At 47.3% G+C, this 26,311-nt stretch overlaps 1 protein-coding gene across 1 annotated transcript; it reads right to left on the minus strand.

The window, feature by feature from the left end:
- Window positions 1–3,651: 3,651 nt before the first annotated feature.
- Window positions 3,652–9,622, minus strand: LOC147990544 (uncharacterized). The gene is made up of 5 exons (XM_087538278.1): window positions 8,633–9,622; window positions 7,817–7,991; window positions 6,870–7,282; window positions 6,633–6,710; window positions 3,652–3,759 (listed from the first exon to the last, which is right to left on the minus strand). The coding sequence occupies exons 1-5, from the start codon at window positions 9,620–9,622 to the stop codon at window positions 3,652–3,654; spliced, it is 1,764 nt and encodes a 587-aa protein (XP_087394404.1).
- Between the last annotated feature and the right edge of the window lie 16,689 nt (window positions 9,623–26,311).

Here is a 26,311-nt window from a genome sequence, read left to right on the forward strand (position 1 = left end):
TATACGGGTCACCTCGAGTGCTCGCTTATGATGAGCTTGAGCAAGAGCAGCTGCGACAAGATGACGCAGTGCTCCTTGAGGAAGACCGTCTTCAGGCTGCTGTGCGAGCTGCTCGCTACCAGCAAGCTTTGCGCCGCTACCATAGCTGCAAAGTTAACGCCAGAAGTCTCGAGGAAGGCGACCTTGTTCTTCGGCGTGTTCAGTCCGCCAAGAATTCCAACAAGTTGACGCCGAAGTGGGAAGGCCCTTACCGGGTGAAACGAGTCACTAGGCCTGGCGCTGTCCGCCTTGAGACCGAAGATGGCATTCCGGTGAGCAATTCCTGGAACATTGAGCATCTTCGTAAGTTTTACCCGTAAGGCGCGGTTGCCGGAACCTGTTCCGACAACCACCTTTTGTACAAGTCTTGCCGCTGTTGCATGTAATCCTTTGTGCAAAGCCAGGCGCAGACCCCGTGCATAAGTAAAGCTCATGTGCTCCGCACATTTTGTCAATTTCATGCTTTCTATTTTTGGCATATATGATCTGACACTTTGTGCAGCACCTACTCCACGGTAAGCAATAACGAGCCGTAAAGCTCCATATCTGTATTGTCTCTTCTTTCTTTTGAAAGGAAGGTTCCCCTCGCCCACAAGTTTGCCGGGGGGGGAAAGGAGGAGACGATGGTATGGACCAGGCGTCGTTCAAGAAAGTTTCGCCTTGCCGGGAAGCAAACAACAGAAAAGCTAAGTTGCCAAAGTTTGAGCAATCAGATTTTTAAAATTTTTAAGTTATCTCCCTTGAACGACCGCACTTTGTATGGAAAACCTGTGCGCGGAGGAACCAACTCGTAGCTAGTTGCGCCCTTACTTTGTTTCGAGTCCGCTCAACAACTTAAGCGAGCTGCAACTAGTCGTGACAAGGTTTCTTGTCGGTAGCGGCACCGCCAGCAGGCTGCTGACGTCCCGCACTCAGCGCTCGCGGCTCTGGTGCTTGCACCGGCAAGTTCCCTAAAAGCGTAGGGTAAAAAGACATACAAAGGGAGGAACCAAGTAAAGGGAATAACGTTGCAATCATTGCCTAGAATAGAGTTATATTACAAAGATAGCTTGTCGCCGCTCTAATAGATTGTTTTCATAACATGACAAACAGCGACAAGAAAAGAAGAAATGGGCAGCCTAATCTACGCGATCGCCTTCGATCCTCTTGATCCCGCTCACCTTGTCCACAATGGGTGCGACAAGGGCCTTGAGCGCCTCCAGATCGGCATCCGGTGGCAGGATCCTGAGGACGTTGGAGAGGTTGAGGCCCGGATTCCGGAAGGCCACCTTCACCAACACTTTCTGAAGGGCTCCTGCGCAGATCTTGCGCGACTCGTCGGCCAGCTGCTTCGGGATCCTCTCCCGGAGTCGCTGGAGGGCTGTCGCCACGCCCTTGAAGAACAAGACGAGCTTGGCACTGGGTTGAAGGTTCTCGTCGGAGGGATACCCGAGATCCTCCATCCCCAGCTGTGCCAAGTCCCTGTCAATATCTGTGGCGGCAACCACAAGACTCTCCGTTCAATGCTCCACAGTCTCCCTGAAGGCGTTTTGGGTAGCGGCAACACTCTCTAGCAGCGCCTTGTCGGCCTTGATCTCCTCCTTCAAGGCCGCCTCCTGCTTCTTGGCGCCGTCCAGCGTCCTGGTCAAAGTGGTCAGCTTCGACTCAAGATCCGCGTTGGAGTCCTTGGCGGCGCTGAGCTCTTTGCCCTTCTCGGCAAGATCGGCTTCTAGCTGCGCCACCTTCGTCTCCAACTCCTTCTTGGCGGCCTCGGCGGTGGCGGCAGCGTCCTCTGCTTGCTTGAGGGCTCCGCCGAGTTTTTCCTCGCGCGCGGCAAGCTCCTCCTCGTGGGCGTCAAGATTGACCTTCCGCTGCGCCAGCTCGCCCTCCTCCGCGGCTAGCTTCACAGCGGCAAGTCGCTGCCACTCTTCGACTTCAGCCTTCTCGAGGAGGAAGACCTTCTCCGCTTCAGCGAGCTGCTCCCGCTCCTCCGCCAGGGACTGGAGGGCTTCCCGGTGGAAACCCCCGAGCTCTTCCACGCGCTTTTCAATGTCTACTCCCGCCTTTGCGACAAGCGCCTCGCGGGATTCCAGCTTGGCTTGCCGCGCGCTCCCCGTCGAAGATCTCTCCCTCGTTGATGAAGACGCCGCTCCTCCTCAGACTCGTTGCTGCTGCTGCTTGGCGCGTCGACCAGCGTCAGCCCAGCGGAGGCGAGCACTTCCCCGTCGAAGATCTCTCCCTCGACCGGCGCCCTGGAGCTCGACGCCCAGGGGAGGTTGATGAAGACGCCTTCACCGGCCTTCAAGTATACGCCTGGCTGGGGCTCTTCAGAGCCTGGCGTTGCGGCACCGGCGGACGAGTCGATGGTCGGTGCAGCGCCTGACGCTCCTGCGGCCTCAGGGCCGTCAGTGCGATCGCCAGACCCCTCGCCAGTTGCCGTGGCGGCAGCCTTGGCGGCCTCTGCACCGGCGGCATCACCACCACCGGCTGCTTCGTCGGCGGCGACCTCGGTCTCCATCTGCTCTGCAGCGGATGGGTCTGACGGCCGGAAAAGGGGGAAGAGTCAAGCAAATATCCAACAAAAAGAAGATCAAGAGAAGAAGAACCCAAGGGAGGTTTTGAAGCAAAAGGATTACTTGTGCCAGTCTCTGCAGTCAGGTTCTCCGCCGTCGGAGGGCCGCTGGCGCTGTCCCTTGCCGGAGAACCCTCCCTTGCCGGAGACTTCTCCCTTACCGGAAAGCCCTCCCTTGTTGGAGAGTTCTCCCTTGTCGGGGGATTCCCCCTTGGCTCCTGGTGGGGCTGCTCTGCTCCTGCACAAATCAACAAGCAAATGTCAGCAAAGACAAGCACCCATGCACGCCTCGCAGCAGAAAGTAAATCATACACTTACGCTGGGGGCTGCTCTGGAGAAAAGTCGCCGGGTCCGGCAAGGTTGTCTCGGGCGCGCCACCTTCTGTCGCAGTGGGCTCGTCCTCGATGACGATCACCGGGACCTTAGCTCTCTTTGCCGCTCTCTGGACCAGAGTCCTAAAGAGGAACAAGTTCAGAAAGAAAAGCAAATGAGATACAAGAAAAATAGCAAGAATTGAAGAACTACAAGTACAGCAAGAGAAGCTTACTTTTCTTCTTCTTCCTCGTCGGAGATGAACGCGGAGAAGTCGAAGTCCGGCGCGCGCCCGGCGCGAGGAGGCGGAGGAGAAGCTTCCCTTGGCCGCTTGGCGGGAGCAGTGGCGGTGGTCTGAGACGACCCCGCCCGGCTGCCGGCGCGGCGTGAGCAGCGGCAGGAACTGAAGCGGTGGTCCGGCTAGACTCCGCTCCAGTTGCCGTCGCAGCATGAGGCGCTCCCGCGGCAACGGTGTTTGCCGCGGTGGAGCGTGTCACGCGGCGTGGTGACTGTTGACCCGCTTGCCACTCCGCCACATCACCGGCCTTGCGGAGACGCCTTCTTGGTGGGGATGGAGGCTCTGCTTGCGGCGAGCTGCCCGAAGATGAGGAGGAAGAGGAGTTGATTTCCAACGAGCCGCTCGTGTCCTTGGCGGGCTCGCTCGGCTCAGCGTCACACCCGGCAAGCTCCTTCTTGCCGGCGGGCTCCCCTCGCTCGGCATGGCTTGCCGCTTCTGCTGCATCTGCCTCCTACACGGTGAATCCAAATTCACCCACGGCCGCGGCTGCCGCCGCCTCTTCCAACCTAGTGGCGATGCGCGTCATCTCCTCGTCGGTGGTGTCGCGGGTGAGGCCATCCTTCTCATCAGAGCAGATCGGCACTTCCACCAAGTCATCGAAGAACTGCTGCACGACGTCGTCTGCAGGCTCCTGCCAAGTTGGCACAATTCCATGCGAGTCGCACTCCGGCATCATTGCATGGATGCGGTCGAGCGAGGAATTGTTGCACAGCGGAACGACGCCCCCCGGCAACCTGAAAACTTCAGGATGTTGGGGGTCATACTTGAAGAGCTCCTGTAGCATCACGTTGAGCTCCAGAACTGTGAAGTTGAAGTTGAGGCCCGGCCGCAGCCTCATGATATCTGCCGCGTTCTTGAACTCCCAAGTGGGCCTCCCCCGTTCTTGCAGGGGGGCGATGCGATGGCGAAGGAAATCTGCGCCAACAGCACCTACAGTGAGCCCGGCAAGCCTGAGGCGTAGGATCCTGGTGACAGCAATCTTCAGCCTGTCATCTTCCGGGGCCACGTCACTCCAATCACTGCCGCGTGCTACCGGGGTTCGGCGCCGGGTGGTGAATGGCTGCGGGTTCTCCTCGTCAATCCAGCACCAGTCTGCTCTCCACTCCTCCCACTTGCTGTGGAATTCTCCCTCCAGATAGGTTTCCTTCTTGCCGGCCCTCGAGATCCAGGCGATTCCGCCGGATAGAGGCTCTCCTCTCTCTACTCGGGGTATGAAGAAGTGGCGAAAGAGGGCTACGTTGGGATGGACACCGACAAAGTTTTCGCAGAGATGTGCGAAAACTGCCATGGTCAGAACGGCATTGGGGGTGAAGTCAAGGAGGTGGAATCCGTAGGTATTCATGATGTCGCAGAAGAATTTAGAGAAAGGCGGGCAGAGCCCGCAGTAGAAGAACAATGCGAAGAAAGGTTATCCATTTGGGGCCTTCTTCCAAGCGGCGGCGGGGAGTACCTTCGTGCGCGGATGCGCGCGCGTCTCCGTCGACCAGAAGAGGTAGTAGTTCTCCCTCAGCTCCTTCGCGGCAAGCTTGGGGGGGAAGACGGCCCGCTTCTTCCGCAGCGCCGTGAGCCGCTGCGCCTCGGTTGACTTCACGACCTTCCCCTTGTCGGCTTTTGGAGCCATGGCGGAAGCAGTGGAGGAGGTTGACGGCGTTGGTGGTGCTGGTGGTGATGGGGGGCGGAGCGCTGCTCTCTCTCTCTCAGCTTTGGGAAGGCGAGGGAGCGGCGGAGATTTCTGAGATTGGAACAGCAACGGGCGAGTGGGCGAACTGCCCATGTTTCCCCTGCTTATAAAAGAGGGAGAGGGCGGACGTTCCGCATTTCTGAATAAAGAAACCACCCACGATCTCTCCCACGACGCCGCATTCAACGCGTGCCGTTCGGGGAGGGCGCGGTGGATACGGAGTGAGATATGGCGTAACCTAGGCCGCGCGTGCCCGTGCCCTGTTTTGGGCCTGGCCCAACAGCGCTCGGCACCGTGTATGGCCCAGGCCCGGGGGCTCCTGTCGGTGTACTAGAGTAGGGGTACCCTAGTATCCCGAACTTGTGCACGGGCAGTCGCAGCATCCCGCGGCAAGGCTTGCCGGGTGACCGCCAAGGTCCTCCGTGGTTCCTTTGGAGCCATTCAAGAACAAAGTATCCAAGTCAAAGAGACAAGACCCCGGCAAGAGGAGCTTGCCGGGAAGGCCAACCAAGGCACCTCAAGACCCCGACAAGAGGATCTTGCCGGGAAGGCCAACCAAGGCATCTCAAGGATCTTGCCGCGACGCGCCACGCGTCCCGGCAAGGCCCGGTGAGCGATAAGCTCCCGGGCACGACAAGACAACGACCGCGGCAAGGCGCTTGCCGCAGCAAGCCACTACTCTGTGCCCGCGCTCCAGCACACCCACCAACGTGTCGCTCTGGGACCCTTCCAGGTGTACGTGGCGGGAGGCTGTGCAGCCAGCGGCATGCGGTGGCAAGCGGCGCTGATAAGATTGCCATCGTGGCGAGCGGTGGCGTCCCTGACGGTCCCTTTTTGCACTGTTTAGGCGACACAGACGGGCATTTAATGCCCTTGTCCCCTGCCGTCAGGGTTAGGTATGATACACTGTAGTAGGTAGCTGTACCTACCGCAGCACCTTTACATTTTTACCCTTGTCTACGTTGCCACCTGTCGGTGACCCCTTGAGCATATAAAAGGAGGCCCATGCGCAATGTAGGGGGGGTTAGCTAGCTCAGATACACTCACGCTCGGTCTCGTTAGCTGCTGAAGTGTACTGTAGCACTCCGCGCTCCCGAGAAAGAAATCAATACAAACCACAATGCAGGAGTAGGGTTTTACGCATCCGTGCGGCCCGAACCTGGGTAAATCGCTCGCGTGTATCGCCTCGATTTGCTCTTTGCACGATCTCCGCCCCCGCCGAACCGAAAGGGACTCGGTCCGCCGGTCCCATAGGTGCCCGTGGATCAGTACCCCGGCAAAGTGTGCCATTTATCAGAACCTATCAACCACAACAAAAACTGATCCCTCCCCCTCTTAGTCCTAGGCAGTCCTAAAACAAAATCCATGCTAATATCTTCCCAAGGAGGATTTGGAATAGGTAGGGGAGTATATAAACCATGGGGGTTTAGTTTAGACTTAGCTTTGTGGCATATGATGCATCGCTGCACAAATCTCTCAACATCCTTCCTCATCTTTGGCCAATAAAAGTGATCGGCCAATAGATCATAAGTCTTCGCACGACCAAAGTGTCCTCTTAATCCTCCTGCATGTGATTCCTGCAACAACAAAGGCCTAACCGATGAATCTGGAACACACAACTTGTTAGCCCTAAAAAGGAACCCATCATGCACATGGTATTTATCCCAACCTTTCCCTTTACATTTTGCATATGGTTCTGAAAATATATGATCAGTGCAATACAGTTATTTTAAGCTCTCATCTCCTGGTACCTTCACTTCTAATTGTGTCAAAAGAACATGCCTATGGGACAAAGCATCAGCAACCATGTTTTCCTTTCCTTTCTTATACTTCACAACATATGGGAACGTTTCAATGAATTCTACCCATTTAGCATGCATGCGATTCAGTTTAGCTTGGCCTTTCAAATGTTTCAAGGCCTCATGATCAGAATGTACAATAAACTCTTTAGGTCATAAGTAGTGTTGCCAAGTTTCAAGCAGTCTAACCAAGGCATACAACTCTTTATCATAAACAGAATACTTCAGTTGTGCACCACTCAGCTTCTCACTAAAATATGCTATTGGTTTTCGTTCTTGCATTAACACACCTCCAATACCTATTCCACTAGCATCACATTCTATCTCAAATGTTTTAGTGAAATCAGGTAGAATCAGCAAAGGTGCTTCAGTTAATTGTTTCTTAAGATCAAGAAATGCTTCTTCTTGTGGTGCACCCCATTTAAAGGGAATTCCTTTCTTTGTCAATTCATTCAAAGGTGCAGCAATTGTACTAAAATCTTTCACAAACCTCCTGTATAAACCAGCAAGGCCATGAAAACTTCTCACCTGGCTTACATTCATTGGAGTTGGCCAATTCTTGATTGCTTCCACCTTAGATTCATCCACTTCAATTCCCTGTCCTGAAACGACATAGCCAAGAAAAACAACCTTGTTTGTGCAAAAGGAGCACTTCTCAACGTTAGCATATAGTTTTTCTGTCCTTAGCACATTCAGCACTTGTTTTAGATGTTCAACATGTTCCTCAATGGATCTGCTATAGATTAGGATGTCATCAAAGTACACAACAACAAATTTGCCAATGTAAGCTCTCAAAACATGGTTCATCAATCTCATGAATGTACTTGGTGCATTAGTTAATCCAAAAGGCATGACTAATCACTCATACAACCCAAATTTTGTTTTGAAAGCAGTTTTCCATTCATATCCTTCTTTCATCCTAATCTGATGGTATCCACTCCTCACATCAATTCTAGAGAAAACAGTAGAGCCACTCAATTCATCAAGCATATCATCTAACCTAGGAATAGGATGACAATACCTAATAGTTATAATATTGATAGGCCTACAATCCATTACCAATCGCCATGTGTCATCTTTCTTGGGCACCAAAATCACAGGTACATCACAAGGACTTAAGCTTTCATGCACATAACCTTTATCTAAAAGTTCTTGTACCTGCCTTTGTATCTCCTTTGTTTCTTCAGGATTGGTGCGGTAGGGAGGTCGATTCGGAAGTGATGCTCTTGGAATGAGGTCACTCTGATGTTCTATGCCACGCAAGGGAGGTAGACTAGCGGGTACATCCTCCGAAAAAACATCCTTGAATTCCTGCAAGACATCACAAACAGCACTAGGGAGACATGTTAAGTCCTTAGCTGAAAGCAAAGCATCTTTGTACACAAGTACAAGGACCACTTGATTTGGGTTGAGCCTCACATCTCTCAGTTCTGATTTGGTGGCTAACATTACTAAGTTCTCTCCCTCTCTTTTATTCTTCACTCTCAGATTTGGCTTGTGGCGCTCACTCACCGATTTGTGGATCTCTCTCTCTCACTCTTTTTCTCTCCCTCTTTCTTACTCACTATTTTTACTTCAGAAACTTTCTGCAAGTGCTCAGCCATGATTTGTTGGGGTGTCATGGGTCTAAGCACCAAGTCCTTTCCTCTCCACTTGATGGTGTATTGATTGGTTCTACCACAATGTTGAGCTGAATGATCATATTGCCACAGTCTGCCCAATAGCAAGTGACACACCTTCATTGGCACCACATCACACTCAACGGTATCATTATAATCTCCAATCTTGAATTGCACCTGTACCATGCGTGTGATCTTAATCTCTCCACATTCACTCAACCATTGTATATGATATGGATAAGGGTGTTGTAGCAGCTTCAGGCCAAGCTTATCACACATTTCTTTGCTTGCAAGATTGTGACAACTCCCACCATCAACAATTACCTTTCATACCTTGTCTTGTACTTTGGCTCTTGTTTGAAACAGATTGTGTCGTTGTCCATTCTCAGCTTCTTTGATCTGCACACTCAAAACTTTAGTGACAACAAGAGACGCACCTTGCTCATAATCACAATAGGTTTGCTCATCACCATATTCAGTTTCTTCTTCAGGTTCACTACAAGACCCATATTCTCCATTCTCGGTGATCAGCATGGTACACTTGTTGGGACAATCCTTCTTCATGTGGCCACGTCCCTTACATGTAAAGCACTCTATCTCACTAGTTTTCCCCGTGGAGCCAATGGAGGATGAACTAGGAGCTGCAAATTTGCTCTTCTCCTTCGAATTTGATGCATCATTTCTGCTCGTGGTTGCACGTGCATGGGGCTGATTTCCACCACCAGAACTAGTCATAATACATCGACCAACATTGAATTGAGGTACAAACTTACTCCCACTTGATGTAGCTCGAGCTGTGAAGGGTGTAGTTCTATTTTTCTTCGAGTCTTCTTGCAATTGATGTTCAGCCTTAGAAGTAAGATGTACCAGCTCTACCACATTACGATATGGCTGCAAATCAACCACTCGTTTAACATTAGGATTTAGCCCATAGAGGAACCTTGCCACGGACTGCTCCTCATCTTCATGTACGTTGGCTCTTATCATTGCCTTCTCCATATCCTTATGATACTCCTCAACTGATAACTTTCCTTGCCTCAAATTCTGGAGCTTATCAAAGATGTCACGTCTATAATGCCTTGGGAAAAATCTTGCCCTCATCTCTCTTTTCATTTCTGTCCATGTAGCAACAACATGGTCTCCTTCTTCTTCTCGCTGAATCTGAACTTGCTCCCACCAAATTAGAGCATAGTCTTCAAACTCAAGTGAGGCCATTGCTAATTTCTTCTCTTCTGAGTAGTTTTGCATGCGGAAAATCTTGTCAACCTTCAATTCCCATGTGAGATAACTTTCTATATCAGATCCACCATCAAACTTGGGCATGGTAAATTTCAGCTTTCCAAACCTCTCCTCCTCCTGCCGTCCACGACCATAGTTTCTACGATGATGAAATCTGTCATTCTGGTGCATGCCATCTTCATCTTCATCAATCTCATCTCCACTACCTTCATGGTGCAGATTTGCTCTTCGGTGGCCTCCTCTAAGACCACGACCAGCAGTAGCTTCATGATGACCACGTCCCAGACCGGGAGGTCCATGGCATGGGGAGCAGGAGCACGGTTTCTTCTAGCTTGTGCATTGGAGGCAGCACCTTCCCCATCAATTACATTTTGTTCTTCACCATGGACACTTGCATCTTCTTGGTTCTGACGAAGCTCTGGCACAATATCAGCAACAATACCAGTCCTCATGGCTGCCATGTTCTGAGTGAGTTGTTCATCAACATTACCCATAAGTTGTTGCAAATCTCTCGACAACTTGTCTTGCTTCTCTTCAATTGGGTCAAGGCTATTTCTGAACTCTCGGCGTGGATGATCACGTAATGCGTTGAAGTGAAACCATGTGACGGGCTGATTGACATGCACATTTCCTTCAACATCATACTTGTTTTCTTCACCTGTCATGGTTAGTTCTCCAAAAGCCCTATAGCACTAGAAGCATATATGTGGATATTAACTCAAGCTCACCTCACTTACCAACCGAAGCTCATGTAACTTCCAAGTGAGAGCAGAATCATGCTCAACCATGGTGTCAGTGGTTCGTATACAAAGAGTGATAATCAAGCGAATACAAGTCTCGGGGTGCACATGCGGGGCTGTTTGATGGAGTTTGGGTGGGGTATATATGTAGCAAAAGATGCACTAATCTGCAATCTAGATATTGTTGAACCAAGTAATCATCCACACAAGATTCTAATGCATTTAGTTGATGAATGAGATATACGTGAGGTACACACAACTCTCGCCAAGGAATCAGATTTGCTACAAGCAAGGATTGAAGACTTTGCACACTTGACACGTTTCAGCTCACAACACAAACAGGGATTTCTCAAGATACAAGTGAAGAACAGTCCCAAGTTTTCTCTCTTTTGCTTCTTGCACACACATTCTTTCTTTGGGCAGATCTCTTTTTTGCCTCTTTTCTTCTTTTTTTGCTCTTTTTTGACAAACTTTCAACAAGGGACTTGGATCTGCACACACACTTTGGGGGAATCACGAAAATCACAATAGATGAAGTCAACCAACAAGAACATGCAGCTAAAACTTTGGCAGCAAACACACACGAACTGATCTGATTTTACTAGGTGGAAAACACGATGGGAATCAGATCTAACAAGGATGAATGGAGAGCACACAGTGTGGGCTTTTCAAAATGCACAAAAACACTCAAAACGGACTCCGGATGACAAAGATATGCATGATTTGGTGGAGGATGCAGATCTGAAATATGTGCACGAAAATGAACACAAACACACAAGATTGGATGGGGGGAAACTCAACAACTAAAAACAAAGATCTAGTGGACAAGAACTTGATAAAACTCACCAAATAATAGATTAAAGGCTGCAAAGGGCTGGGTAAAGGGATTTTTTTGTGGGGCTATTTTCTGGACTCTTAGGATGAACAAGAACACGAAGGATCTGCTCTATGTTGCGAATCAACGCCACCTGAAGGGTACGAAGGAAACCCTCGATCCCAACCAACAACGCTGTCGGGTAAAGGATAACTAGTGCAACCTGAAAAGACCGAAGCTAACTATTGCAAATGCAACAGCCAGAGACAAGTATTCGCCCAACCACACTCTTAGTTCCAATCCATGCAATCACGCATGAAGTTGGAAGCACGAACTGGTCGCCGCCTCAACGGCTGCTGTTGTAAAATCACAAAGTGAGTTTACCCTCTCACAAGGCAAGACTACAAGAGCTAAGGAGGAAGTGAACTCTCAAACAATATTCTGGTTGCACTTAGCTAACCTATGCTGAAATCAAATTGCCAAAGAGTTGTGGATGAAGTGGGGGAAGGGGTATTTATACTAGGAACAACCCTCCTAGTTTAGGTGTGAAACCAGGCCAAAAGAGGGGATCAAATTCGTGCTAACCAGCTGGTCAAGGGAGCAAACTCATGGAGCCTCGCGCAACAATTAATGCCCTAGACAGCTTGCATTGGAACTCTCATATTCTTTGACTCAGGACTCCAAATGATGCACCGTTTGATTTTCCTGAAAGTAGACTTCATATGCTCTCCATTTTGTACTCCCACACATGCTGGATGCTCATATATTTGCGTTGCGTGATTCAGCAAGTTCTGGGATGAATTCTGGAACTGCAGATGCAATAATAGAGTGTTGAGATGGCTTGATATTCTTCCTTGCGGTGTAACTAGTCGTCCTTGTCACCAAAACAAGGCTTTCTTCAGAGTTGAAACTTGTTCTCTTCAAACTTGTTGTATGGGCTCCAAAACTTGTTTCTTCATGTGCTGAATGTTGTTGGTTGTCCTTAACATTGTACCTAAGTAAAATCAGCACACGAGATTTAGGCAGTATAAAGTTCTCATGCTCATTTGAATTATGATAAGCTAGGAGTGCGTACACCTCTTGTGCTATTTGTTTGACACGGCTCCTTGTCATGGGACCCAAATAGATCTTCTTTTTAGAATCTTCACTTGATGGATGAGATTTATCATCAGGAGAAGATGATAAACGAGGTGAACCTGGGATGTCCTCATCATTTGGTGCACGAGAGCATGTGCTTGTAGTTCAAATTTGACTTATGCACATTAAATGACCAGAAACTCGATTAATGTATAAAAAAGACAAATGAACCGGGAATTATTCCAAAATTTAACAGGGCACTAATATAGTTCTATGTTGCCTTTGTTAAGAAACTCAAGGGGGAGCAGCGTATATCGTTTCACACTCATAGGTGGCACGTTCCCTCTTAGAACCACGAGCTTCGAAATCGGCCCAATTTTTTTACCACAACATGTTAGTGCCATGACATGACACCATGCCAAGTTTCATGATTTCCAGGCGAGTTTTGGATTTACATGAATTTAAAATCAAAGTTTCTCGATGTTCTCGGCCGAGTCATGACGCCCAGATGTTTGAATTTCATTCTCATTTCTTCCATGGGAGCTAGAAATTCAACCAAGGACACACATGTGATTTTTCAACCCACTTTGGTGCACCGGAGCATGTGCATGCAATTCATATTTAGATTATGAACATTAAATTAAAAGTCCAGAAAATCAATTAATGTATAAAAAGGCCAAATGAACCCAAAATAATTCCAAAATTTAACAGGACACTCATATAGTTCTATGTTGCCTTTGTAAATAAAATCAGGGGGGAGGCAGTGTATATCGTTTCGCACACAAAGGTGACACGTTCCCTCTCGGAACCACGAGGCTTGTTGAGAGAATCTCCGGTTTTGCAAGAGGCTTATACCAAAACTTGTCCCAATTCAGCCAAAAATTATACGTATGAAAACAGGGTTTAGATTATCCCAAACATCTCGCTACCTAGACCAATAATGTACTGTGATTTGAATTCAACATAAAATGGATACAAATATTTGAATTGGAGAGCGTATGGTACATGTAGTTCATAGTGAAATATGATTACTGCTATATGTATGTTTTTTGTTATCAAGATAATATTTAAATTATTGTATAACTTGACAACAATCGTATTCAAATAAGGAAAATTGATTCAAATTTAGTCCATATGGTAGACGACAATATATATGTTCACATGGTGGAGTAAAATGTTCATATATGATGGAAGATCAAAATGTACGACTACATCAATTATAAACCGCAAGGTCACCTAATGATATATTCGAATTCAACATAACGTGGATTCACAAATTGAAATTCGAGATCATGGCATCTGTAATCATATAAAAAGGAACATTACTCTTTATTTGGTGGGAATTGATTTGTTTTTTGTTGTTGTTGAGGGAAGTGCGAATCGATTTGGTACTGTGCAGGGTAATCTTGTTCTCCTGATTTTTTTACATTTTTCTTGTAGTTTTTTCAATGGCATCTATAGCAATGTACTAAAAGGGGACATGACTCTCTTTTGTCTTGTATGAATTGTTTTTTTACACGTTAAGTTTGTTCTGCCGAACAAGGAATCCGCACCTTGTTATCCCGAAATTTTCAAGCTCGAGTATCTTTTGTCTCACCTGCTTTGAAACTCCTGCTTCTTCAACCCACGCCGCGCCTTGTTATCCCAAAATTTGGACGCGCGCGAGAACTCCCTCCTCGTCCGAAATCCCTCCCGCAGCCCAGACACGCGAAATCCACCTTCTACCCCTCAGCTGGAAATGAAGCTCCACGTCGCGGTGTCAAAACCGGTGGGGGTACGCTGGTAACTTACCCTACATTTCGGATAAGCGAGTCCCTAAGCTTGGCTCCCCCCTCCCCCTTCACCCCCATTCATACACCGAGGCCGCCAAAACCCGCGAAACCCCATGCTCCTCCGCCAGCCTCCCGACCGCCGCCCAGCCGGAGACTCTTCCCCGACTACGTCGTCCACCGCAACAGCTCGCCGTCCCTCATCCACCGCACCGGATGAGGATCCGTTGTCGATCTCGTCGTCCTGCCAGATCAGCCGCCCCGTCCTCCACCTCCAAGGAGCTGCCCTGACATTTGCCTCGTCTATCGCCCCTCCTCAATCCCCACAGCGTCGTCTTGACCTGCCCCACCGGAACCGCAGCACCCTCAGCAATTCCTCCGATGAAGCCGAGGCCAACTCGACGCCACCAAGGAGGTTCTGCACTCACCGCTGCATTTTATCTTTTATTCGATCTCATGGGGCTGCCGGTGCTCGATGCCGAGTAGACATGGCGTGTCTCCATCGACGGCACCGTCGCTGGCCACATCATCCACGGCGTCTCTCCCCCATGTCATTGCTTCCTCGGCGGCGACTTCCACAATGACACTAACTGCAGTTGTTCCGGCTCTCGCTCGTGCTGCAGCTCTGTTCTTGCTGTCAGTCGCCTGCTGCACTGCTCCTGCTTTCGTTCATGCTACTGCTCTGCTCTTGCTCTTGCTTGTGCTACTGCTGCTGCTGCACGACCTCCGACAGCTATAGGAGTTGCTGCTTTAGCATTCGCTCGCGGTGCTACTGCATGACTTGCTCTCTGCTAGTGCATTCCTTGCTCGAGCGTCTGCTGATTTAGATCACTGCTTCTCTGCTACTAGTGCTCGAATGCCCTAAACATCTATTGCAATGCTCTGTTACTAGTTCGATCAGTTTTGACAGTAAAATTCAGTTTTGACTATGAAGTTCATTTTCTTCAGTTAAGTTCAAAGTGAACAGTACTTACAACATCTGTCGGAGCGGCCGTGGCGCGGCTGATGCGTTTTACATCTAGCACTTTTTGGTGATGTATTTTACATCATCTATTGCAGATGATATTAGGGTCCCACTTCAGATTAACGTTGTCTGTCTTGTCATGCTTCAGCCTCGTCGCCGTACACCTTAGTAGAGGTGCTCCAACGACGGAACCGTCCATCACAGCGGAGCAGTACCCTCGGCGCCGTTTCCAGAGGCCTCAGATCTTCTTCCCCGCCTCCGACAGTCACACCAGCATCATCACCATCCTCCATGTCCAACCCAACGATGCTGAGGTCCACAAGGCAATGCCAAAGAGGTTGTACACTCGTCGCATCACTTTGTTTCTCCATTCCTCTGTTCTTCCAATTCATGTGAGCGAAACACCCAGGTTGACTGAAATCCTATGTTTCCAAATGCTCTATTTTGCACATGCATTCCTATCCTATTCCTGTGTTTTTCTTGTCCCTGCATTTATAGAATCCTCCAATTCTAACGATCCCTTACAAATTTACTTCATTTTCAGATAGGTGTCAAAGAAAACTCTGTGTGTTATGTCCTGCTCCTGCCGTGCCGTCATCCACCCCACCTGAGGTGCACCATCGACAGAAGCGTTCACTGCAGCAGAGATCCCCCTGCAGACTTCCTTTCGCCGCCCCAGATCATCTTCCCCGTTGCCGGCAGCCACGCCAACTGCATTACCATCATCGACTGAGCAGATGAACCTGAGGACTACACAGTTCCAGAAGAGAGGTCACAGTCTTTCGTGTTTGCTTACGTTATACATCGATTATTATTACCTGCTACTTTATCGTTCAATCTTGAGTTTTGAATTGCTCATGGGTCTCATATCGAGCCAGCAACGAATAGTATCTGTCTACTATCTGGTTCATCTGGGGTCTTCTATGTGGTTCATGTTGGGTGGGCAACAAACAATAGATGATCCATTGTCTATCTTTTTAAACTGAAGCTATAATCTACCTGCTATCATTAGTTTTGGATCCATCCACTCGTTTGCTACCATCAGTCTTGACTTTTGCATGCACCCCTTAGGCCTTACAAAATCTAACTATTTTTTATTATGTATCTCAGATATTGTACACAATCGTACTGAACATGTAGAGAAAAATAGAAGACCGTTGCGTGCGAATATAATGTCATGCAGATGCCGCTCCATGGTGGGCGAAGTGCCCCCCCTCCTGCATTTCCAGATTGTATTCCAGAGGAAGATAACTGTTCAGATGGAGATTCAGAAGGAGCCGACCACGCCTGTTTACCACCTGAGGTGTTTGCTCTAACCTGGCATGCTGATGTTGGTCATATCATGCATATGGCGCCTTGCATTGCTTACATTATACATCTTATATGTCATCAGCTTAGTTTAGATTTGCTTTGTGTGAATGCCACCTGTTTGGTTTCTATATCATACTCCCACCATTCCTAAATATTTGTCTTTTTAGAGATTTCAACAAGTGACTACATACGAAACAAAATGAGTCAATCTACACTCTAAAATATGTCTATATACATCCGTATGTGGTAGTCCATTTGAAATCTCTAAAAAGACAAATATTTAGGAACGGAGGGAGTATATGGGAATTATGCAATGCCATCTTCTTTAGCCAGGCATCATATACGTGAATCATGCAATGACATCCTATTTAGCCAGTCATCGTATATGTGAACTGTATCGTGCCATATTTTTTCCATAATGTATTCCATTTGTCAACAATGTTTATACATTCATCTACTCTTCCTGTGCATTAGCCATTTGAGTCGGTCATGGGAAAATCTGGAGTGAACACAAGGTCTTCTGAGCAGTCAGTGCTACCTGTCGATGCAGATTTCTTGCTGGTTACAGATAGCTCCTCAGAGGAGGATTCAGAGAGAGATGAACAGTCGTATTCCCCCCCTCCCCCGAGGTGCATGCTCTAACTTGGCTGGGTTATATTGCTCATATCATGCATATGGTGTCTTGTATTGCCATGCCATCTGCTTAGATTAGACATGCTTTGTGTGAATGCCTCCTATTTGCTTTCTATATCAGATATGTGAATTATGCAATGCCATGTTTTTCAGCCAGTTATCATATATGTGAATTATGCACCGCCATGGAGCCAGGCATCATATATGTGAATTATCTCATGCCATCTTTTTTTTTCATTACGTATTCCATTTGTCGACAATCTGTGTATATTGAACTACTCTTCATGTGTATCAGCCATTTGAGCCGGTTATGGAAAAATCTGGAGTGAAAACAAGGTCTTCAGAGAAGGCAATGGTACCTGTTGAAGCATATATCTCGATGGTTACAGGGAGCTCCTCAGAGGAGGATTCAGAGACAGATGACCAGTCCTATATCCCACCTAAGGTGTATGCTCTAAGTTGCAATGTTTATATTTCTCATATGATTCACATGGTGTCTTGCATTGCGTAGTTTAGACATCATATGCACAATATTGAATTCTATCTGGTTAATTTAGAGATCATAAATGCGAGTGCTAGCTGCTTAGTATATGAATCAATTATGTCAATTATATCAAGCCATCATGTATACTTAGACAACATGTATGTGAATTATTTCATCCCAACCTATTTTAGAAAGACATCATATAGTTTTGTCATGTCATCCTGTTTAGGTACTCATCATATGTTGAATTATGCCGTTATATCCTGTTAAGTTATCCATCATATATCTGAAACGGTGTCATGCTATCCTGTTTAGTTAGGCATCATATATGTGAAATTGTGTCATGCTGTCCTGTTTGGTTAGACAACATATATGTGAATTACCACATCTGTCTATCATACAATGTCTGTACGTTCAATTTCTTTTCTTGTTTATCATCCATTTGAATTGGAAGGGGTGATGGCAGTATCTAAGGGAGCAAAAACCCGTTCTTCACAAAAGACAGTGCTACCCGTCGATGCAGATAGAACCATGGTTGTACTGGCCCACAAACTAGCCCCACCACACATAATCGAGACTCTTCCATATTGCACACTTACACCGTTGGGCAGAGAACCAGCTACAACCCATCTAACCGCAACCCCAGCAGATAGTAACCCACTTATAGTTGACAAAGCACTATGTCCACCACAGAGTACCCCCACACGAGCAGTTTGTAAAGCTACTGCAGTGCCCAAAGCACGAAGACCACCACAGCTAACCCAAACTCCACATTTAAAGCAGAAGAGCAACTGTTCTCAGGTCAGATTCTGTAATACTCCTTTGCTGTTGCATCACTGTATTTACTCATACCAACTACTTTTGAATTTGAAGGATCCAATTGAAACTCCAATGGCGCAACAGGTATGTTTTAAACCTATTTCTTTAACTGGATTGCAGTTCTAACTTCTTGCTCTATGTTGATTTCAGTTTAAGTTGTATAAACAGTTATGCTCTCATGTGATGCACATTACAAGTGCTGCCAATGTTGTGTAGTTTCTCACACTTATATTCTTTCTATGCTGCTGTGTCTTAAAAATATATGAGTTGAACTGTGTCTCTATCTTGATTAGGGAACATAAACTAGAATGATATGGACAATACACTGACCATAGTATATAGATATATGTTTGTTTCATGCTGTTATCCTGTCCACCTTACTACTGAACTGGTTTACCAAAATGAGTTTCGTATACTACAAGCTAAACATGTGATGTGTCTGCTTGTTTCTCTTGTAGTATGCAAACAGAATATTGGAGAAGAGCACCCCACTATGCAATGGTAGAGAAAGAATGCAGATAAGGTTCAAGATAGTGAGACAACCCTGTTGGTCTCCAAGAAAGGTGATAAAAACGAACTTGTAGACAGTGAGAAAACCCCACAGTCCTGCATTGATGTAGTGTTCGAGTTACTGGCCAGTACCGCTGGCACAAGCTCTTCTAACTAGCTGCCTGAATCACTTCGACTTCTTCAGTCTCAGCTACAAGCTGAAAGGCATCAGTCAGCTATGCTACGGCAAGAAGCCGAAGGACTAAGGAAGTCCCTGCACAATTCAGATGCGTACTTTCTTGTGCAACAGCAAGCACTGGAGGATTTAAGCGCCAAACAAGAGAAAGTTAATAAGCTTGCTAAACATCTTGCCAGCATCATCAGTACCCAGGATATTGTTTCTTGAACTCTTCTGAAGTGGTTTCAGTTCTAGACTTGTTTTGCTGCGGCATTTATATGCTGCTTTGTTCCCTATATTTGCACTGGTGGCGAACTTTGATGCCCAGTGGATGTAATATGTGTAATAGCCGTGATAGCCTAGCATAAGTTGCTTGCTTATTTATTTCCTTATTGTCTTGTTTATTTGTTTGCTTGTAGTCAGTGCAGTTCTTTTTCCGTGGTTTGCTAGTGGCTGCAATAACCTATTTTTTAAAACTAGGCCACAATAACCATGGGCTAATATTTACTGTAGTGACACTGGGCCTCCTACGGGCCGTAGAAGCAGTGGGCCTTCTATGGGCCGTAAAAACAGTAGGCCTTCTACGGGCCGTAAAAACAGTAGGCCTTCTACGGGCCGTAGAAACAATGGGCCTTCTACGGGCCGTATCATCAATGGGCCTAATACGGGCCATATGATCGATTGGCCAAACATGGGCCAATAACAGGCCGCATTATGGCCATAAACAGGCTAGAGTTGGAATCGTCCGTTCATGGGACGACCATAACGGGCCATCGTTAATAGGCTGTATTTGATGACGCTATGAAAATGACCAAACCTATTAATGGACCACAAATGGGCCGACTATAACCACGGGCCGAATTTGGCCCACAAGAAGAAAATGACAGTAACGGGCCATAAGTAAACGAATGCTAGAAATGAGCCCAAGAATAAATGGGCTCTGAGAAGGCCGAAAGATAACATGGGCTGGAAACGGCCCAACGGAATAACGGGTCGTTAATGGGTATAAAGTGATACACTGTTCATTACGGGCCAGTTTCACCACGGGCCGTTAATGGGTATAAAGTGATACACTGTTCATTACGGGCCAGTTTCACCACGGGCCATTAATAGGCCAAGAGTTACATAGGGCCTCATATGGGCCGAAAGACGTCATGGGCCATACATGGGCCAGAAGTGAAAACGGGCTGGAATCATATTGGATGGCCCAGATGACGCTGCTGGGCCTAATTCGGATAGGGCGTAACGGGCCTTGGGTTAGCGGGCTGTAAATGGGCTATATGCGTACATGCCATTAACAGGATTTCCATGGGCCGGCCCGCCACCTTTTGACCAAGTCAAATGGGCCGGCCTTTTCACAGGAATGGGCCTCTGTTGGGTCATGCCACGTGTCGACGTATCATAGGCGCCTTCTGTCCAATGAGTGGATGACATCTGTCCCAATGATGAGCCGACACGTGTTTCCTCCAGCCAATGATGATTTTACACGTGGAAAATCCCCATTGGTTGGGGCTGTTAACGGGTTATCGGATCCAAAACCCGACCCGATAGATTAACGGCGTTCCGTTACGGTGGATGCCACGTGTCGGTCACCCTTGACGAAAGAACTTCTGTGACGCGTGATTTATCATCATGGAAGTGCACACTTCCGTGATGATAATTTTGGTAATGTCATGGAACACTTCTACGACAACACAGGTATGACTATCTTGATTCTGTCATAAAATCGTCATGGATGTGCATGCATGACAAAAAACGTGACCTACTGTGACAAACACGTATCATCACGAAAGTGTATTTTTTTGGAGTGATGAATTATTGAGGCACTCCGGAATGAAGAATAGAAAGGTTGAACCAACGATGAAAAGAATTTGAAAGATCTTGGAGAAAGGCATTTGACTCATGACAATTCATTCTTACATCAAACTTTGAAATGAATTTTAGAATAGCTCCGGGAAAATTAGAAGAGTCAGGTAAGATCCTGGGAAAAGACCTCTAGGTTAGGGCCCACTCAAGGGAAACACCGTTGAACGATTTAAAAGAGATAATGTGCCGGTTGATTTAAATGAATTGAATGAGATAACATCCTCAAAAGAACTTGAGCAAATTGAGAATGGAAGATTGAATCTTATGAGATATCTTCAGCACTCCGGAACAATTGAATAGCGAGAAGTGGATGATTAAGAGGTGCACCGACATGAGAAAACATTTGAAACAAGGAAAGGAATGTGATCAACACTAAAATCTTGAATTTTGTCTAGCGAAGAAGAAAAGAATGAATAATGATGAACTTGAAGCTCCGTTAGTATCTTCGTGAGAATCACCAGATAAGAACATTGAAGGAAAAGAATGAAGAGACTTCGTGTGAATAAAATGGATAGTTGATTAAGAAATCCGAGTCCTTGAAGAATAGGGTGGGAGGGCGGGAAAACAAAGGCTACGTGGGACGGATGGGACAAACACCATTGAGAAAACTTAGAGTTGATGTTGCGGATGTTGAAAATGATCAGATCAACTAGAAGAGAAGCACATCGGTTGGAAAAGAATTAGCATGACAATCTCGATAAGCAAGAAGGATTAGCATCCACATAGAAATATGAGGACAGCGCTTAAGGAAGGTATGGAATCAACACTTGACTTCGAAGCAACTCGAATACCACAACTAAAAACAAAACAAAGGATTGGCTTGCAGAATAAGCCAGAACAAACATATGATAGACCCCATATCATATCATGTGTCTGTTGGAAAGATATCCTACGTGATACTTGAATTCCCACTTATAAACTCGCGAAACTTTCTGGTTATGCAATCAGGTGTTGGGGATATAGGGGAAGCATAATATCTCACCCAAACTAACAATTCCTACATCCAGTTGTATCCATCCTTCAACACATAATCAAGAAACCTTCGGAAATCGTGTACCTCAACCTTCGAAAAGCATCCGTTATACAAGTTATGACAATACTCCCAAACTCCCACCCCAGTACTGGGTGGCGTCGAGGTTATCTCACCAACAACTACATAAAAGAGATTTTCGATGTCGGCGAACTCAGGTATTCCAGAACTACAACGATAGAATTGTTTCAACAACACCTCGGACCTCAACTCCCCGGGACACTGCCACAACCCCTAAATTTCAGGAGGCACCAAGAATAATGTTCTCATCACAAGAATATCGGAACGATTCCAAGATACCCGCATGATCCTAAAAAAAATTCATGAAATTTGAGGAGAGAAGAGTCAAAACTCTACGTCAGGAGGCCTCACCAGAGCAATGAAGGGACCAAGGAGTAAAAAGAATCCTACTCTCCGATATATATAATCCTAAGACTCAAAACATTTTGTTCTAGACTCAACAATGTCAGCGATTCGATCAAGCAGGGGGCTCCTAAGTCTGGGAAGGCTCTGATTACCAACTTGTAACACCCACAATGCGGCTATATCTCCCACGTGTCGGGGCACGACTTAGAGGCATAGCCGCATGGTAGGTTTGTGACAAGAGGGGTAATCTTCACACAATCCCATGTACTGAATAAGAAAGGGATACAGAGTTGGCTTACAATCGCCACTTCACACAAATACAAGTTAAACATACATCATCCAGAATACAATCAAGGTCCGACTACGGAACCAAAATAAAATAAGACAACCCCAATTTCTAGATCCCCGATCGTCCCAACTGGGCACCACTACTGATCAACTAGAAAAGACACAAAACAACGAACAAGATCTTCATCGAGCTCCCAGTTGAGCTCAGTTGCGTCATCTACACTGGTATCATCGGCACCTGCAATTGTTTGGAAGTACCTGTGAGACACGAGGACTCAACAATCTCACACCCATGAGATCAAGACTATTTAAGCTTAAGGGTAGGAAAGGTAGTGAGGTGGAGCTGCAGCACGCACTAGCATATATGGTGGCTAACATACGCAAATAAGAGCGAGAAGAGAAGCAACGCAGCGATCGTGAACTAGAAGTGATCAAGAAGTGATACTGAAACTACTTACGTCCTAACATAACACAAGAACCGTGTTCACTTCCCGGACTCCGCCGGAAAGAGACCATCACGGCTACACACGCGGTTCATGCATTTTAATTAAGTTAAGTGTCAAGTTCTCTACAACCGGACATTAACAAATTCCCATCTGCCCATAACCGCAGGCACGGCTTTCGAAAGTTCAAAACCTTGCAGGGGTGTCCCAACTTAGCCCATCACAACTCTCACTGTCAACAAATGATATTTTGACAATGGTAAAACAAGACCAGCAAAGCCGCCCGATGTGCCGACATCCCGATAGGAGCTGCACATATCTCGTTCTAAGGGCAACACCGGATGAGAAATCTGTACAACTAAAACAAGCTCTCAAGTTTCCCCGAGGTGGCGCTGCAATGGGCTCTAGTTCGGACCAACACTTAGAGAAGCACTGGCCCGGGGGGTTAAAATAAAGATGACCCTCGGGTTAATTACTCCCAAGGGAAAGGTATAGGTTGTTAGGCAAATGTAAAACCAAGGTTGGGGCTTGCTGGAGGAGTTTTATTCAAAGCGAACTGTCAAGGGGTTCCCATAACACCCAACCGCGTAAGGGACGCAAAATCAAGGAACATAACACTGGTATGACGGAAACTAGGGCGGTAAGAGTGGAACAAAACACCAGTCATAAGGCTGAGCCTTCTAACCTTTACCAAGTATATAGATGCATTAAAGTAAATAAGAGATAATAATGATATCCCAACAATATTCATGTTCCAACAAGGAACAAACTTCAACTTCACCTGCAACTAGCAACGCTATAAGAGGGGCTGAGCAAAAGCGATAACATAGCCAAACAATGGTTTGCTAGGAAAGGTGGGTTAGAGGCTTGGCATGGTAATATGGGAGGCATGATATAGCAAGTGGTAGGTAGCATGGCATAGCAAAAGAGCGAACAACTAGCAAGCAAAGATAAAAGTGATTTCGAGGGTATGGTCATCTTGCCTGAGATCCTACAAGGAAGAAGAACAAGTCCATGAAGGAGGCAAACGGACGTAGTCGAACGAATCCTCACAAACGCGACGTTATCGGAACTAACCCGAAGAAGCAACACTTGAAAGAAGCAAACATTATGGTAAACAACCATCACATAAACATGGCATGATGCACAATCAAGTATGATGCATGTCCGGTTTAATGAGGCATGGCATGTCAAAGTGCACAAACAATACTACAAATTAAGTGGAGCTCAATATGCAACGAGACGGAACACCACATTCAATTATTTAGTTCACTCCCGGTTATGTACCCAACAAAATTAAATGTTCTTAACATGGCAAGAGGTGAAACATGAGTAAAGTACACAATGAGGCATTTTAAATGAGGCCGAAAACATCAAACAACAAATCCGGTAATTTCTCATGTGCATTAGTAATTTAATGCAACAAAAATTTAAACATTCTTGATGTTGTTAACATGATGCGGATGCCATGTTCAAGTTTATGCAATTTTATGAAAATGTTGATATGAACCTAGATATGAAGCATTGTCGCCATGGAGGAAGGAAAAGGGGGCGACATCAACGAATCCGAAAATGATGCCACGGCAACATAACGGTTCCGGTAGCTTATGGAGATACCAGTGCAAAAGGAAGTGTGGCGGGAGCGTGACATGCGATAGAAGGTGGGGTGCTCCCAGTTACCGGGTGTCCCATGTGTAAGAGGCATGGCAAACGAGGAACAATGTGCAAGCGACAATTCGAGCACGGTGCAAGCACGAGCATCTCATACATCACACATGCATTCATTCACGGGCGGTCGTCTCGAGGTTATACCTTCGAAGCGTGCGTTTTCGAGGCGGATCGAGTTCATAGTGGAAGTAGACGTTCTCGCGATGTAGTGGAAGTAGTTGTTCATGGTACTAGAAGTAGTGGTTCACGCGATGGTAGTTGAACTTGGCGCTTGCGTTACACGGGTCTTCGATGACGGTGCCGTACATGGTTCGGAGTGGTACTTGCTTCTTTGGACTTACCGGTCCGGTCTAGGCATAGATGTACATGGCAAACGTAGTGATACTATGCGTCGGTCGTCGAGGGTCTTGCCGATGGGGTACTTGGTGACATCCATAGGATCAGTAGTTGTACATGGTCTTCGCGTTGTAGTTTGACTTGGCGATTCCAAAACTTTCATTGGTAGTGGAACTTGGCGGTCTTGACGGCGTGGTACTTGACGTAATCCGCGCAAATGGTGCTTGTCCAAGCATCAGTCTTGACGAAGGTGTACTTGACGAGTTGCCCGAACGCGTTAGTCCTCGGACTTGGGCTCCGGAGATGGTGTCATGGTGGTCTTGCAGCAATAGCATCCGCAAGGGCGTTGGGGAAGGATATGGTCGCGACAGAGGACGAAGCCAAGGAGCAGCAGCGCGAGGAGAGCCATGGCGGGCGTCGGGGTTGAACTGTGGCTGCTCGCGTACTCCGGCGCGGGTGGAACCAGTAGCGAGGAGGAGAAGGGAGCACTGGCGCGCGACTGGAGGAGGTCGCTGAGGCAAGGCAGCAGCTTCAGCGGGTCCAGTGGTGGACTTGGAGCTCCGGACGGCGAGGGACTTGAGGCCACGGGGGTCCAGGTGGCACGGTCATCGGTGGCGACAGCGGAGGCGCTGGCCTGCTTCAGCGGAGCGAGAACGACGGGCATCGGGCGACCGCCCTGGCGTCTTAGAGCAGGGGGAAGGAAGAGGAGGCGCTACGGCCATGGCGGAGAGGTGAGGGCGACTGGATCCTGGTGGGGCTCGACGACGGCGTCGCTGTGTGGGAACGAGGGAGATGAGCTGCAGGGATGGACCTGGGCATGGAGATCAAGAAGAGTGGCGACGCGAGGGAAGCAGGAGGGGATCGAGGGAGATGAGGCGATGAGATCGGGAGAGTGAGGCTGCGAGGGAGATGGGGATCGAGCAAGGGGTTCGGGGAGAGGGTCGCGCCTACGTTCGTGCGACTCTGGCGGCGCAGGAGGAGAACGAAGGGAGAGGGAGATGGGATCGAGGGAACGGGCTCCCTGGGGTTAGGGTTAGGAGGGCACAGGCTGGGCCTTGACATTGGGCCGGCGCGTGAGGGAGGGAGGCCCAACTAGGCTGGAATGTCTGTTGGGCCTCTTCTCTCTCTCTCTCTCTCTCTCTTTAAAAACTTATTTCTTTAACAGAAAAGAAATTAGAGAGAGGAAAAAAAGAGGGTTAGGGAAGGATTTTGGGCATGGGGATTATTTTTCTGTACTCACAAAAATGTGAGGAATTTATATAAAATGGCAAGAGGATTTTTGGAGAAAATAGATTCACACATGTTGAATTTAATTCAACATGTTTGAATTTTGAAACCCATTCGAAAGGACTCTAAATGGGCTAAGATTTTAGAGGAGCCTCGACAAGAAGTGACAAGAATTGTTGGGAAAGTTTGAGGAAGAACTTGAGATAGAATGGGCATGGGAATTAAATTGCAAGTATGTTTTGGTGATTCCAAAATAATGGAATATTTATAC

The sequence above is a fragment of the Triticum urartu genome, chromosome 1A (assembly GCF_056163025.1).
Source record: "Triticum urartu cultivar PI428250 chromosome 1A, HENAU_Tu73, whole genome shotgun sequence".
Taxonomy (NCBI): domain Eukaryota; kingdom Viridiplantae; phylum Streptophyta; class Magnoliopsida; order Poales; family Poaceae; genus Triticum; species Triticum urartu.

Excerpts from the sequence above, each read along its gene's own strand:
- LOC147990544 (XM_087538278.1), bottom strand. The coding sequence starts at position 9,622 with ATGCCCAAGTTTGATGGTGGATCTGATATAGAAAGTTATCTCACATGG. Across the intron at positions 7,992-8,632 it reads GAGCCAAAGTACAAGACAAG|GAATTCAAGGATGTTTTTTC; the intron begins GTATGAAAGGTA and ends GATGTCTTGCAG. Across the intron at positions 7,283-7,816 it reads ACAAGAACTTTTAGATAAAG|GACAGGGAATTGAAGTGGAT; the intron begins GTTATGTGCATG and ends ATGTCGTTTCAG.